Source organism: Oryx dammah, unplaced genomic scaffold (genome assembly GCF_014754425.2).
Source record: "Oryx dammah isolate SB20612 unplaced genomic scaffold, SCBI_Odam_1.1 HiC_scaffold_17, whole genome shotgun sequence".
Lineage (NCBI taxonomy): Eukaryota > Metazoa > Chordata > Mammalia > Artiodactyla > Bovidae > Oryx > Oryx dammah.
Genome location: NW_024070201.1, coordinates 63,663,634 through 63,675,696, shown reverse-complemented (window position 1 = coordinate 63,675,696; position 12,063 = coordinate 63,663,634). Strand labels below are relative to the sequence as shown.

The following is a 12,063-nucleotide window of genomic DNA, read 5'->3' as shown; positions in this document are numbered from 1 at the left end:
GTCACAGCTTCTTTCGTTGCTGTTCTCAGAAACCAACCACCACCTCCACAACCAATAAACCGATTCTTTCATTTGTGTGGAAGATAAGCCGTTCATCTTATGGAGCGTTGAGGTCCACACAAATGTTTAATTCATGCCATGGACTCAGTTGTAACTAGAGATACATAACACAAGTGCATCCTACTTTGTGAGAACTGTTCACTGTTGCATCCGGCAGCCTGGAACAGGACATGGTATATACAACAGGTGCTCGATAGACCCTTCCTGCATAAAAAAAGTTGAAAGAGCTGCTCCCTTCCTCCAGTGTTTCTCCTCTCTCCTGGCAGACACCTCTACTCTTCCTCTTTAGGAAAGCAGAGTGGCCCACTCAGCCCGGGACTTCTAGGGACGTTGTCCACCTAGCTCTTCCCTTTTCTAACTCATGGAGACGTTGGCGGTGATAGAGATCTCTAATCTTCTAGAGCACAGGCTTCCAGTCAGTGTTTTCTGGGTGGATTGATGTACCCAGATGTTGCCATATGTCAACTGGCTCCTTGATGGCAGTGTGTCATGCAGGACACTGTACCCCACATTGAGAGGATCCGGAACTCAGGTCCATTTCCCAACCCTCCTCATCAAAGCCACCCTTTAGTTGCTTGTTGTCTTGTTCCCTGAGGTCCTGGGGTGTTAGGATTAAGGTTCAGTAAATGAACTTTCCCAGAGGAAGTTCAAGGAGCAAGTGAGAGGCTACACCATTCTGCTGAATGGGCTCCAGGCTGGATCTTCCAGTGTGATAAGGACAGTTTTGGATGCCACAGGCTAATTTTTCAGCAACTCAGGGACCAGGACAAATGGTCCCCTCAGAGGCCTCTGAAGAGCTTCTCCAAGACCCAGGATGGAAAGAAATCAGCCCCCCTTCCCCAACTCCACCAACCAAAACTCCAAAATGTTGGAGCGGTTGAGCAGCACATCACCTGCCTAGGAAAGGGCCCTAGGGAGGCACAGAAGTATATAGGTTTCTTCCCTGCAAACCTGGACCTGCTGGCCAGGGACAGTTATAAGGATGGAAATACTCTGCAGCCTAGTGTCCAGCCCCAAAGCTGGTTGTCATCCCTGGTGTTCCGTTTTCCATCGCCTACCACAGCCAGGTCACCAGAGAATCTATTTACCCAGCTGTAAAATCATCTCAAGTCTTCCCACTGTCTCTACTACTAAAATTCTACTTTGAACTGCCACCGACTCTTACCTGGATTCTCTTGTGGCCTAATTGGCTTCCCTGCCTCTACTCTTGCTGGCTCTGCCATCTCCTCTCTTCAGAGTGACTGGAGTGATCCTTTAAAATCCTCTCTCAAAGCAGCCAAACCGGAAACTCAGCAGTAAAAAAAATAAATAAATAAATAAATAAAATCCTCTCTCAAATTACCATTCTGTTGGTGAAACCTTCCAGTGGTTTCTCTCAAGCTTGGAGTAAAATTCAAACTCCTCACGTGCAAAATGGCTCCTGCTCTCTTCTCTGACCTTCGTTCATACCATTCTCCCAGGAATGCACTGCCTGGCAGCGTAGCATCCCTGCCTCCTTTCATTTCCTCAGATACGCTCATGACTACCTCAGGGCCTTTGTACTTACAGATTCTCCTGCCTGGACCACTCTTCCCCATGACCTGCACATGGCTGGCTCCATTCCATCAGTTAAGTGTCTACCCAGATATGTCCTTGACCATGTATGTAGAATGCTTACCCTCTCAGTCACTCTCAGTGCTCTTACCTGCTCTGTTTTTCTTAGGACTTAACACTCTCTGGAATCCCCTCGTTTTCTGGTTTCCTTGCTTTTTGTCTGTCCCTCAAATCAGAACTCATGAGGGCAGGCACTGTGTCTCCTAGGGACGTTGCTGTACTTTCAGCTCCTGGAACAGCGTCTGTTACAGCGCAGACCTGCCGTAGATGTGTTGAATGAGTGAACACATGAATGAATGTAAATGCAGGTTGCAGTGTCTCCTGTTTCAGTTTCAGAAAAAGCTATGATCTCGGTTTTGTGGTGGACTTGCCCCCCCCCATTCTCCCCCTTTTCAGATTAAGATACCAAAGCCCAGAGAAGCAAGTGATTGCTCAAGGCCAGCAGTGAGCTGGTGGGGGCCAGATCCTTACTACTATAGCATGTTCCACACATTATGATGAGTAGGACTTACACTCCTTTACAAAATATTTTGTGATAAAAATTTCTGAAAAATAAACACTATTCATACTCAGTGACCATTCCTTTTTTAAAATAAGATCTTTAAGAGCATACAGAATCCTGACTGTTCTCTAATTCTGGCCCTTGAAGTTTTTGCCCAAGGTGATAGAAGAGGCACTAGTCCGAACTTTTCAGGTGGCAGTTCTGAGTTCTCTATCCCCACTTCTCCAGAACGTGAGGAAGAAGATACAGATGTACATTTTGTGAACTTGATACTCAGGCATTCCCTTGGGAATCTTCTGAAAAGTTATCTTTTCCTCTCTTACCTTGGTGTGTGTCTGCCTCTTTTCTTACCTCTTGGAGATGAGAGCTTAGGGTTTTATCTTCTGCTTTTTTGATCTGCTGCACCCCAGTATTTCCAAACCCAAGATCCCTTTAAGGTAATCTAAGATATGTCTCTTTCAATTCTGAAATTTTGATATGATGCTACTGTTTCTACTCTTTGGGGCAAGAGTTATTGTTACCAAGAGGATAATTATCTTCTGATCCTTCTATCAGACAGAAGAGTATGCAGAGTTTTTTCCTTTGCTTGGTCTTTAAGATAACATATACTCTATCACTCTCCAATTGTAAAATTGAAGTATCCATTCTGTTACGTACTCAACATTTGTTTATTGTGTCTACGTGCTAGGAACTGCATCAGGCACTAAGCAAACAGTGATGGAGTAAGATGGATGCCACACCCTGCCCTTAAGGAATTTGCAGTCTAAGGGAGCAGACAGGCATACATGTGTGCACACACACACTCATGAAATCAAGGAGATAAATATGAGAAAGGAAAATGTCTATACACATTATGATGAAAACAAGGGCTCTCCTTTAGAAAGAGTTGTCAGGGAAGCCTCTTTAAGGAGAGAATATTTTAGCTGAGCTCTGAGTTTAGGAAGGAACCAGCCAGGCAGCCTGGGAGGAAAGTGCCCCTGTATGAGGAGCCGGTATGTGCAGAGGTTCTCGGAATGGACTCTGGCGCCCCCTGCACCTGGCGTGCGTCCACACACCTGCCCACACACACAAAAGAAATGCAGCTGCTCCCAAGCCCTCCAGGGCCACGGTTCTATCAGATCAGGGCATAGCTCTTCTCTTCCGGAGGCCTGCTTGTCATCTGGCCTCGAACTTGCCCAGGGCAGCTGGAAGGGTTCTTCAGGGCCTCACCTGCCTCCTGCTCTCGCCCTCTCCCTCTCCAGGATCGTCATGTTGAGCCTGGAGTTTGATTACATGTGCCAATATGACTATGTTGAGGTCCGCGACGGGGACAGCAGCGACAGCCAGATCATCAAGCGTTTCTGTGGCAACGAGCGGCCAGCTCCCATCCGAAGCACGGGCTCCTCCCTCCACATCCTCTTCCACTCAGATGGCTCCAAGAACTTCGACGGCTTCCATGCCATCTTTGAGGAGATCACAGGTAAAGGCCAGAGAGAGAAAGGTCGAATTTTATTTTAAAGTTTATTTTTTGGCCACGCCCTGTGGCATGTGGGATCTTAGTTCCCCGACCAGGGATTGAATCCATGCCCGCTGCAATGGAAGCACGGATTCTTAACCACTGGACTTCCAGAGAATTTCCCAAATATCACTTTTTATGGCTGCGCTCTAGATAAACATTCCTTTCTGTGTTTCCCTCTCCTTCCTGCCCAGCCTTGTTAAAACCCCACCTGCTGGGTTCTCAGAAACGACCTGCACGTTGAGAAGGTAGAGAGAAATGGCAAGGGGTGTTTCAGAAATGCTCACCAGGACCGGAACTAGGAATTCTTACTTCTCCTGTAAAGCTGCTGTGGCACAGATAGGTCAGGTCACTTGTCTACGGTTGCACAGCTCTGGAGATGGAACTAGGTAATCTGTACAGTTTGGCTCTGGCGCGCCTAATAGGGCCTCTCATGGTTAAGAGAGTTAGCTTTGGTCCCTGGCAAATGAAACCATATGGCTTAGACAAGTTCTACTGTTCTGGGCCTGGGTTTCCTAATCAGTGAATAAGGGCGTAACCCTAGATCCTGCTCCGTTAAGGAGTCTCTGGGAGACAGAACAAATGAAGAGCTGAGCAGAGTGTCTGGTGCAGAGGAAACCCTCAGCAGCCGCCCTGCCCCAGACATGCCCTGAGCCTTTGTCATCTTTCAAATAATTGTTCAAAGTCTGACACTACCCGGGAAATGCCACTCACTTTATGAGGAACTCTGAGTCTGACTTCACCTCCTGTCCTGTCATATGAGGAAGTAGCATTTGGCCAAAATGAACAATGGGCTCAGTGCTAAGGAATCACCCCAGATCTTTTCTGCTCCTTGGAGATGGGATTGCATCAGGTTTTACAAGATAAACTCCAGCTTGAAGTATTTATTTTTTGAAACAAATAACTGAATTTAAGAAATTGCAATGGCCTTTTGACCATTCAAGCTCCCTTATGGAAGGTCTGATATGGATGTCTCAGGAAGGGAGGTGGGCAGAGGTGGAATCGGCCTTTCTTTAGCCTTGCCCGTTCAGCAAGACCAGCAGACACCCCGCCCTCTCCACCTCATCCCCCTGAGAACGTTCCTGCCGGAGCCTCCAGCAGTTGCTCCTATGAGCTGTGTTCTGGCTCCCTCCCAGGACGGGTCTCCTATGCAGACTGGCAGGGCCTGGGAGCTCTAGAGGCTGTTGCTGCTATGCTGTGGTCAGCCTGCGGCTCAGTCCTTGCACCTCAGCGCCACACTGCCAGTCGAGGCTGAGATCTGTCTGGCGGTGTTGATGGCAGTCAGAAGCTGGGGGCAGAGGCGGCTCACCAGCTTGTGACCCTGTGACTGAGGGAAGGGTCAGGAGGGTCTCTTCCTCACTCTCCCCTGGAGAACTCTGGTCTGTGTGGTCTTCCTGTTCCTCAGGCACCTGGTGTGACCCACCTGCACTCTTTATTCCCTGCCTAAAGCCACCTTCCCACCCCTGCACGTCATGTCCCATCCCCAGAGGCCCTGTCAGATTTCTCCTGCCCTGTTAAGCCTTTTCCCTTGTTCCAATGAGCTGTGGCTTTGCCCTTTTCTGAATGTCTTCTAGAACTTTCTCTTTTCTGACACTCACTGAATCACGCTTCAGGTTATAGTCACTGCCGACTCTTCTTCACAAAGCTTTGTCCTAATGAGCAGGCTCTCTCTTCGTCTTTGTCTCTCGCCAGCACCTTCCACAGAGCCAGCGCTCGACCCAGGCTTGCTGCACTCAGCCCAGCCATGTATTTCTACACCAGGGTAAATGAAGGTAGGGTTAGTGGGGAACAAGCAGACTAGTGTTTCCCAAAGTGTTCTCTGTAGAAAAATGGTCCCCAGGACTCTCTGTGAAATGCAGTCTCTCAGATCAAATAAGCCTGTGAAAGGTAGAATGTTATGTGCATTCTTAGAAATTCACAATGCACATTAGAACGTGGAGTGTGCTGAGAAGTTCTGCAGTGCAGAAACCTGGTGGATTATCATTTAACCCCAGTAGCATTTCCCCACCGTATCTGAGACCATTAACTCTCAACATCTCAAAGGACTACGGTTCCCAGAAGGCATGTTTGGAAATTCTTGAGTACCCTTCACCAGTGTAATGAGGTCGGCTTCCAGTTCCTTTCCCCCAGTACCCTGGATGCTGAGCTTCCTTGAAAAAAAGAGATGTGTTACCCAAGCCTGCTCTCGCCCCATGGGAGCCCCTATGGGAGGGGTGAAGCTTGCTTCTGCTTTAATTATGTGGCGCCCTTGTGTGTGTGGTCCTAGACTAGAGGTGTCTAGAGCAGACTTCCGGGGCCTTGGAAAACATCAAATAACATCAGCAACATTTGATTAGTGAGTAGCTGTTTTAGGCAGTCTTGAAACAGTGGTGACATGATTTCAATAAAAGGAGTTTAAAAATGGCAAGAAGACTTTAAAAGACAAGTGAGAGGCTGTGGTCAGGACTCCAGGCTTGAATGAAAGGGGCTCACAGCACAGGGGCGCTGAGAGCAATTGCCTTCTCTCTTACAGCATGTTCCTCGTCCCCTTGTTTCCACGACGGCACTTGTCTCCTTGACAGCACCGGATCTTACAAGTGTGCCTGCCTGGCGGGTTACACCGGGAAGCACTGTGAAAATCGTGAGTTTGCCTGCGGAGTGGGAGTGAAGGTGTCATGCGGGGCTGGCATGGAGAGGGTCTGGGGAGCTTGCTGGGGATGTTGTTCCCTGGTGTCTACATGGTCTGTCCAAGATGACGGGTAACATGGACTCTCCCACTGAGTGAATCTCAAGAGGGCTGGGCTCCCTCTGAGTCAGAATGTTTGGAACCACCCCAGTTTGCCCTCACCTGCGGCAAATACCGCTTAGAAAGATCTTATCTTAGAAAGATACAGCTTCAGTGGCCTTAAATAGTATCCAGGGCCCAGACACGCTGAGAAAGGGTCAACAGTAGAAAGCTACCATCATACACGCTCCTGAGGCCCAGAGTCTGAACTCCCCTTCCATCCCATGGTCTGAATTTTGGAGTCATGCTCCAGGGCGCCATTCATTGTGTTTCTGTGCAGTCTGAAGCCCTGCATTGAGGATGGTAAAGATGTAGGATAACTGTGAGCCCTAGATTCCCAGGGACAGTCCTAGTTAATGCATTTTGTCATGTCTAGTTATTAATAGCATACTCTTTCATGCTTGAGTGTCCTGAGTGGATGACAAAGTACAATCATCATCTTATGATGATCTGACCAGGTTACATGAGTCGCAGACAAAGCAACATTGTATTGAGGGACTACTATGCACTGAGGTCTATGGGAATGCACAAGAAAGCATGTCCTGCTGTTCTCTGAAGGACCTTATTCCGACTTGTGAGCTCAGCTCTGTGCTTCTCTAGTAATTCTTGAGCAGGTCTGAGAGGCGATGGGGCTGCAAGGATGGTATAGCCCAGAGGAGTCACAGAGGAAAGAAGCCCGCCAGCCGTGGCAGTCCACATATTATTCTCTGGGATGGTTCCCTTTCTGCCCTTGCCACTCGAGTCCCCACCACCTCCTGCCTGAGCCATATCCTGGCTGTCCCATCGGGTCACCTACACTTTCCAGTTCTTGCAGACAGAAGTCAAACAAATGACTTACTCCAAAGCACATAGGAGTTTCTCGTTCATGATTTTGAAGGGCAGAACATGACTCTTGTGTGCTATTAGACTCAAACTTTTGCCAGAGGAGAGAAACTAGAACATGTATCTGATATGGCAAATCCTTATCTGATAATGGTATCTGATATGGCATTGCCCTTGGGAAGGGTACACACAGGCCAATGCATATGGCAGCATCGGGCAGCACCCAGCCCAGTGGTGTGGTGCCCAGGACTGTGCCATTGGCAGAGAGGAACTTAAACACTATGACCAGAAATCAACTATCAAGGGTCTTTGGTGATCAAGAGCCTGTCTATGTAGGATAAGTGGTCCTAACGGAAGTTTGAGACCTAAACCTGGTGTCCCACGCTGCAGCTGTCACATGGGTGAAATGAGCAGAACAGGAGGAGTCAACATTTGGGGAAAAGCAAAGGAGGGCAGCTAATGACCTAGGGAGGGTTCCCCCAAAGCAGATCCTGACGTGGGAACGTGTGTACGGATGACGTGTCAAGGACACGTCCCCCAGGAGAAGCTGGTAAGGGAGTGGGGAGGCTGGACCGGAAGGGAAGGAAGCCAAGCAAAGGCGTGATTTCGGGCAAAATCCCAGCCTGAGTGTTAACAGGCAGTGGAATCTGGAATGGAAAGTACATCTCAGAGTGTGTCCTGGCTTTAACGCAAGACAGCTGGGCTTTCATATCCCAAGTGCAATTGGCGATTGGCGATTGGCTAAGGTCTGCCTTGGGCAAGTAGGACATGCTTAACGTTCTGTGCATGTGCCAGGGTGGTTCCAGCAACACTCGAGCAGTGGAGGCGTTGGTTGGTGCAGGCCATTGGAGGGATACAGAGCAGATTGGGTGGGGGAGGGGAGGTAAGGGGCATCCAAGGACAGAGCCCCAGCAGCCTCTGCTACTGCCACTTCTAACTGGCATGCTCAGGTTACTTTGGGGTCATCCTATATATAAGAGACCTGGTTTGACAGCATTCTATAAAGTTCATGCATTTTTCGGTTAATTTCGCGAATTTTCCTTGCAAACAATGCAGACTGAAGCCAGTGTCGGTAGTGTGTCCTTGAGTGTACATTTCATTCTACTTAAAACACCCGTTGCTTTGGGTGTCTCAGCTGACCTAAGTGTGATTATGCCAGATTCTTAGAAAAGTATGTTCTTGTCTCTTTCAAGTTCTCTGTGAGGGGTACAAGGCAGAGAAGTGTTGCTTTCCCTTTGTTTCAGGAATTTGTAGATGGAGTGACTGTGGAGTCTTGATAATGACTCATCATGAGCGCCACCCTTCAGATGGAGAGGGGTACAAAAAAAGGAAGCCCTAAATTCTTGACAAACCAACTTTACCATATTAGGGCTTTGATTAACAGAGGCAAAATTGGAGAAAAGTTAAACATTACCAAATTAGTCAAAATACCTGTAAGAAGCTGAGTTAAATTGGGGAAGGAGAGTGGAGCAGAGGGAAGGAAATTGGTCCAAAAGTTTTGACTAAAATATTTATGAGTAGCTTTTGAGTGAAAAATGGACTTCTAGGCATTATTACTCTATCCAGAAAAAAACCCAGAACAAAACAAATAAATATGATGAAAAAGAATGTAAACTATGTCATTATGAACTAATTCATAACTTGATTCATGAACTGTCTCAAATCTCTTTTGGTCTCAAGTCACTTTTGGTTTCAAAACATCAGCGTAGATGGACAAGGGAATTGTTTCTAGCTACTTTTCAAAACGTTGTTTAAAAACCATAATTCTCTTAGTACCCTATAGTTGAGACTGGGGAAAGATAGTTTGTGGATATCTGATAAGCCATTTGCTGTGGTGGTGGTGGTTTAATCCCTAAGTCATGTTTGACTCCTGCGACACCATGGACTGTAACCCACCAGGCTTCTCTGTCTGTGGGATTTCCCAGGCAAGAATACTGGAGTGGGTAGCCATTTCCTTCTCCAGGGCCTCTTCCTGATTTAGGGATCAAACCCACGTCTCCTGCAGTGCACTGATTTTTTTTTTTTTTCCACTGAGCCACCAGGAAAGCCTTGGGGGACCAAATGTTTGATTATTTTCCATAAGATTTAAGTCTGTTTTTCTGACTTAGGATATTCACCATGAATTCCAACTAACTCAATAAGGGAATCATCACAATTGTCTATTAACAGTTTACCTTGTAATTTCTGAACAAACTTTAACCATTTTTCCAGAAAAACCAAAAAGGAAAAAAAAAACTTTATCATAGATATATCAAAAAGCTGAAAATACTTCCCTGGAGGAAATTCTTTCAAAATTAATAAGAAACTGAAGCATTCTAGGATATTCTAAATTCTAAAATGCCCAAATTGGACTAGGCATATGTTTTTTAAAAATGACTTTTAAAGCAGCAAAACAAATGTTAATGAGAATTCCATCTTTTGTTTATGTAGCACCAGATCTGATGAGGGGAAGTCATTTCATGGATGATGCTTTAATGTGCTGCTCTCCGAAAGTTTTGTGGGAAGGTAGATGATCCTTTAAGCAAATGAAGGATTTGAAGTACAGGGCTCAAGACACTAAATTGGTCAAATTCAAGACCAGAGGCCAGAATTCCACACTCCCCATCCTGTTTACAATTTCTCAGACACCATTCTCACCACCTGGCTTGGTGAGACTGCAGATGATGGATTGATTAGCTCTGTTTAGCATCCTGTCTCATTATCAAGTCCTCTCAGAGGACTTCCCTTCCCAGGTAAGACCCACCTGTCTCTCTTCTCTAGAAAGTCCCAATTAACTGTCTCTTGATATGAGTTATTCTCTTTATTTTCCTTGTGTGTGTCTATGTCTGTGAGTGGGAATAGAATAGAAATAGATTTTCTGCTTAATTACAGAAGAAATATAGACTTGTAAAAATAATCAAACAGTACAGCGGTGTATAAAATAAAAAGAACATTATTTTCTCTGACCAATCCTGGTTCCCAGGGTTAGCAACTTGATGAGGAGCCTTCTAAACTTTTTTCTAAGGTGTGCAAACCTAGGTTGTCTATGTGTCATTACTGTAAACCAGTGGTTCTCATCTGGGGGTGGTCTTGTCCCCTGCTCCTGCCCCAGGGGACTTTTGGAAACTGGAAACTTTTTTGGTTGTTGTAACAGCAGGAGGGGAGGGTGCCACTGGCAGTTGGTGGGTAGAGGCCAGGAATGCTGCAAAATCCCCCAAGACAGCCCCACAACAAAGAGCTGTCTGGCCCACAGGTCAGTAGTGCCAAGACTGAGAAACCTGGTTTCAAGCAAAAGTGAATTTAAAGCATACATAACGTTTTTCAACTTTTTGCTTTCAGTGTTCATATCATAGACATTTTCCCAGGTCAATCCATGTTGGTCTCCCTCTTGGGAGAAAAAAATGATTACTGGAGGACTCCATTATATGAATGTCTATCCAATCATATAATCATTCCATTGCTTAAGATGGACTTAATGTCATTTTTAATATTCTTACTGTTATGAAAAAGGCTGAGATGAATAGCCTCACATGCAAAGGTATTTTGTAAAATAAATTCCTAGATGTTGAACTGTTAGTCCAAAGGTTACCTGTATTTAACCTTTGGAGAGCTGTTGCCAAAGAGGTCACCAAAAAAGTCACTTTACCTGCTTACAAGACAAGCCATTATAAACACCAGTCCTCAAAATAAGAGTTAGAACATGCATGTCAGCAGCTTGGTCTATCCTTGTCAAGTTGAAAATGGATTTATTTTCAAAGGAATTCTTTGAGTCTGAGTGGAGATGTCTTGTTCAGATTTTGTGGGGTAGTAGATAAACAACCTGGAGAAGAAAATGGCAACCCACTCCAGTATTCTTGACTGGGAAATCCAATCCCATGATCAGAGGAGCCTGGCAGGCTACAGTCCATGGGGTCACAAAAGACTTGGACACGACTTTAAACGAGCAAGCAAGATGAACAAGAAGATACAATCAACACAGGTTTTCCCGTTGGGTTAGTGAGAGGGTGCAAGAGCCCTGAGGGCAGTCTTCACTGATTGCAACCCCACCTTCTCCTCAAGTTGTTTTCCAGGGAAGAACCACCTTCTCCTGTTCCCAGATGACCTCCTGTGAGAACAAAAACAGGGGAGTGGTCCCTCCTGAGCTCTGGGGCCAAGCCAACCTCCTGCCAGTGCCCTCTGCAACCCCAGCCTCCCTGGGCCACCATGTAAGAAACTGGGCCCCCCCCTTTTTTTTTCCTCTGAAGTTTCCTGTTTCTTTGTGTGGAACAGAAGGACAAAGTAAGTTCTCGAGTAAATGGTCGGAATCTTGTTTTGAAAAAGTAGAGAGTGAGGGGTTCACTGCCCGCTCCACTTTCCATGTTGCCTTTGTTCCTCTGGCCCAGTTCACGGTGCCGAGGTCTCCCCCCTGCATCCTAATGAAGGGCGATGAAACGGGCTAAATCTTGGGGCACAATGCTCACCCTGCGGGCTCAGACGCGCCTTTGAACAACACAAATCGGCTTCCACCAATTAAAGACAAATGGTGTCTCTGGATTCGTTGGGGTTCTGGGGCATCAGAAGGTTTCCCACTAGCCTGTCCCAAGGACTGGGAAGAAAAGAGCCTAGGATAAGAGGCACACTTTATACTTCAGCTTCAAAGAGCCAACCCGTGTTTCTCATTAAAATAAGTGACTGGGAACTTTGGGGTTTTCCAGGAGGCCTTAATAGTGATGAATGTCCTGAGACCCCTTGTGGGTCACAGTCCCCTCTCCCGTCACAGGTAAATAATGGGCTGCAGGCTTGCTGGAATTAATGCGTATTTGTTCTAAGATCTCTTAGGGGAGACACTGTAAAAATGGAATTTTGAAC

At 46.5% G+C, this 12,063-nt stretch overlaps 1 protein-coding gene across 2 annotated transcripts in view; it reads left to right on the top strand.

Annotated features, from left to right (window-relative positions):
* The window catches only part of PAMR1 (peptidase domain containing associated with muscle regeneration 1), a 118,657-nt gene that overhangs the window by 83,883 nt on the left and 22,711 nt on the right, over window positions 1-12,063 (top strand). For both annotated transcript variants that reach the window (XM_040259017.1, XM_040259016.1), the window contains exons 5-6: window positions 3,397-3,614; window positions 6,163-6,270. In XM_040259017.1, the coding sequence (XP_040114951.1) occupies window positions 3,397-3,614; window positions 6,163-6,270 (326 nt within the window). The remainder of the gene's footprint in view (window positions 1-3,396; window positions 3,615-6,162; window positions 6,271-12,063) is intronic.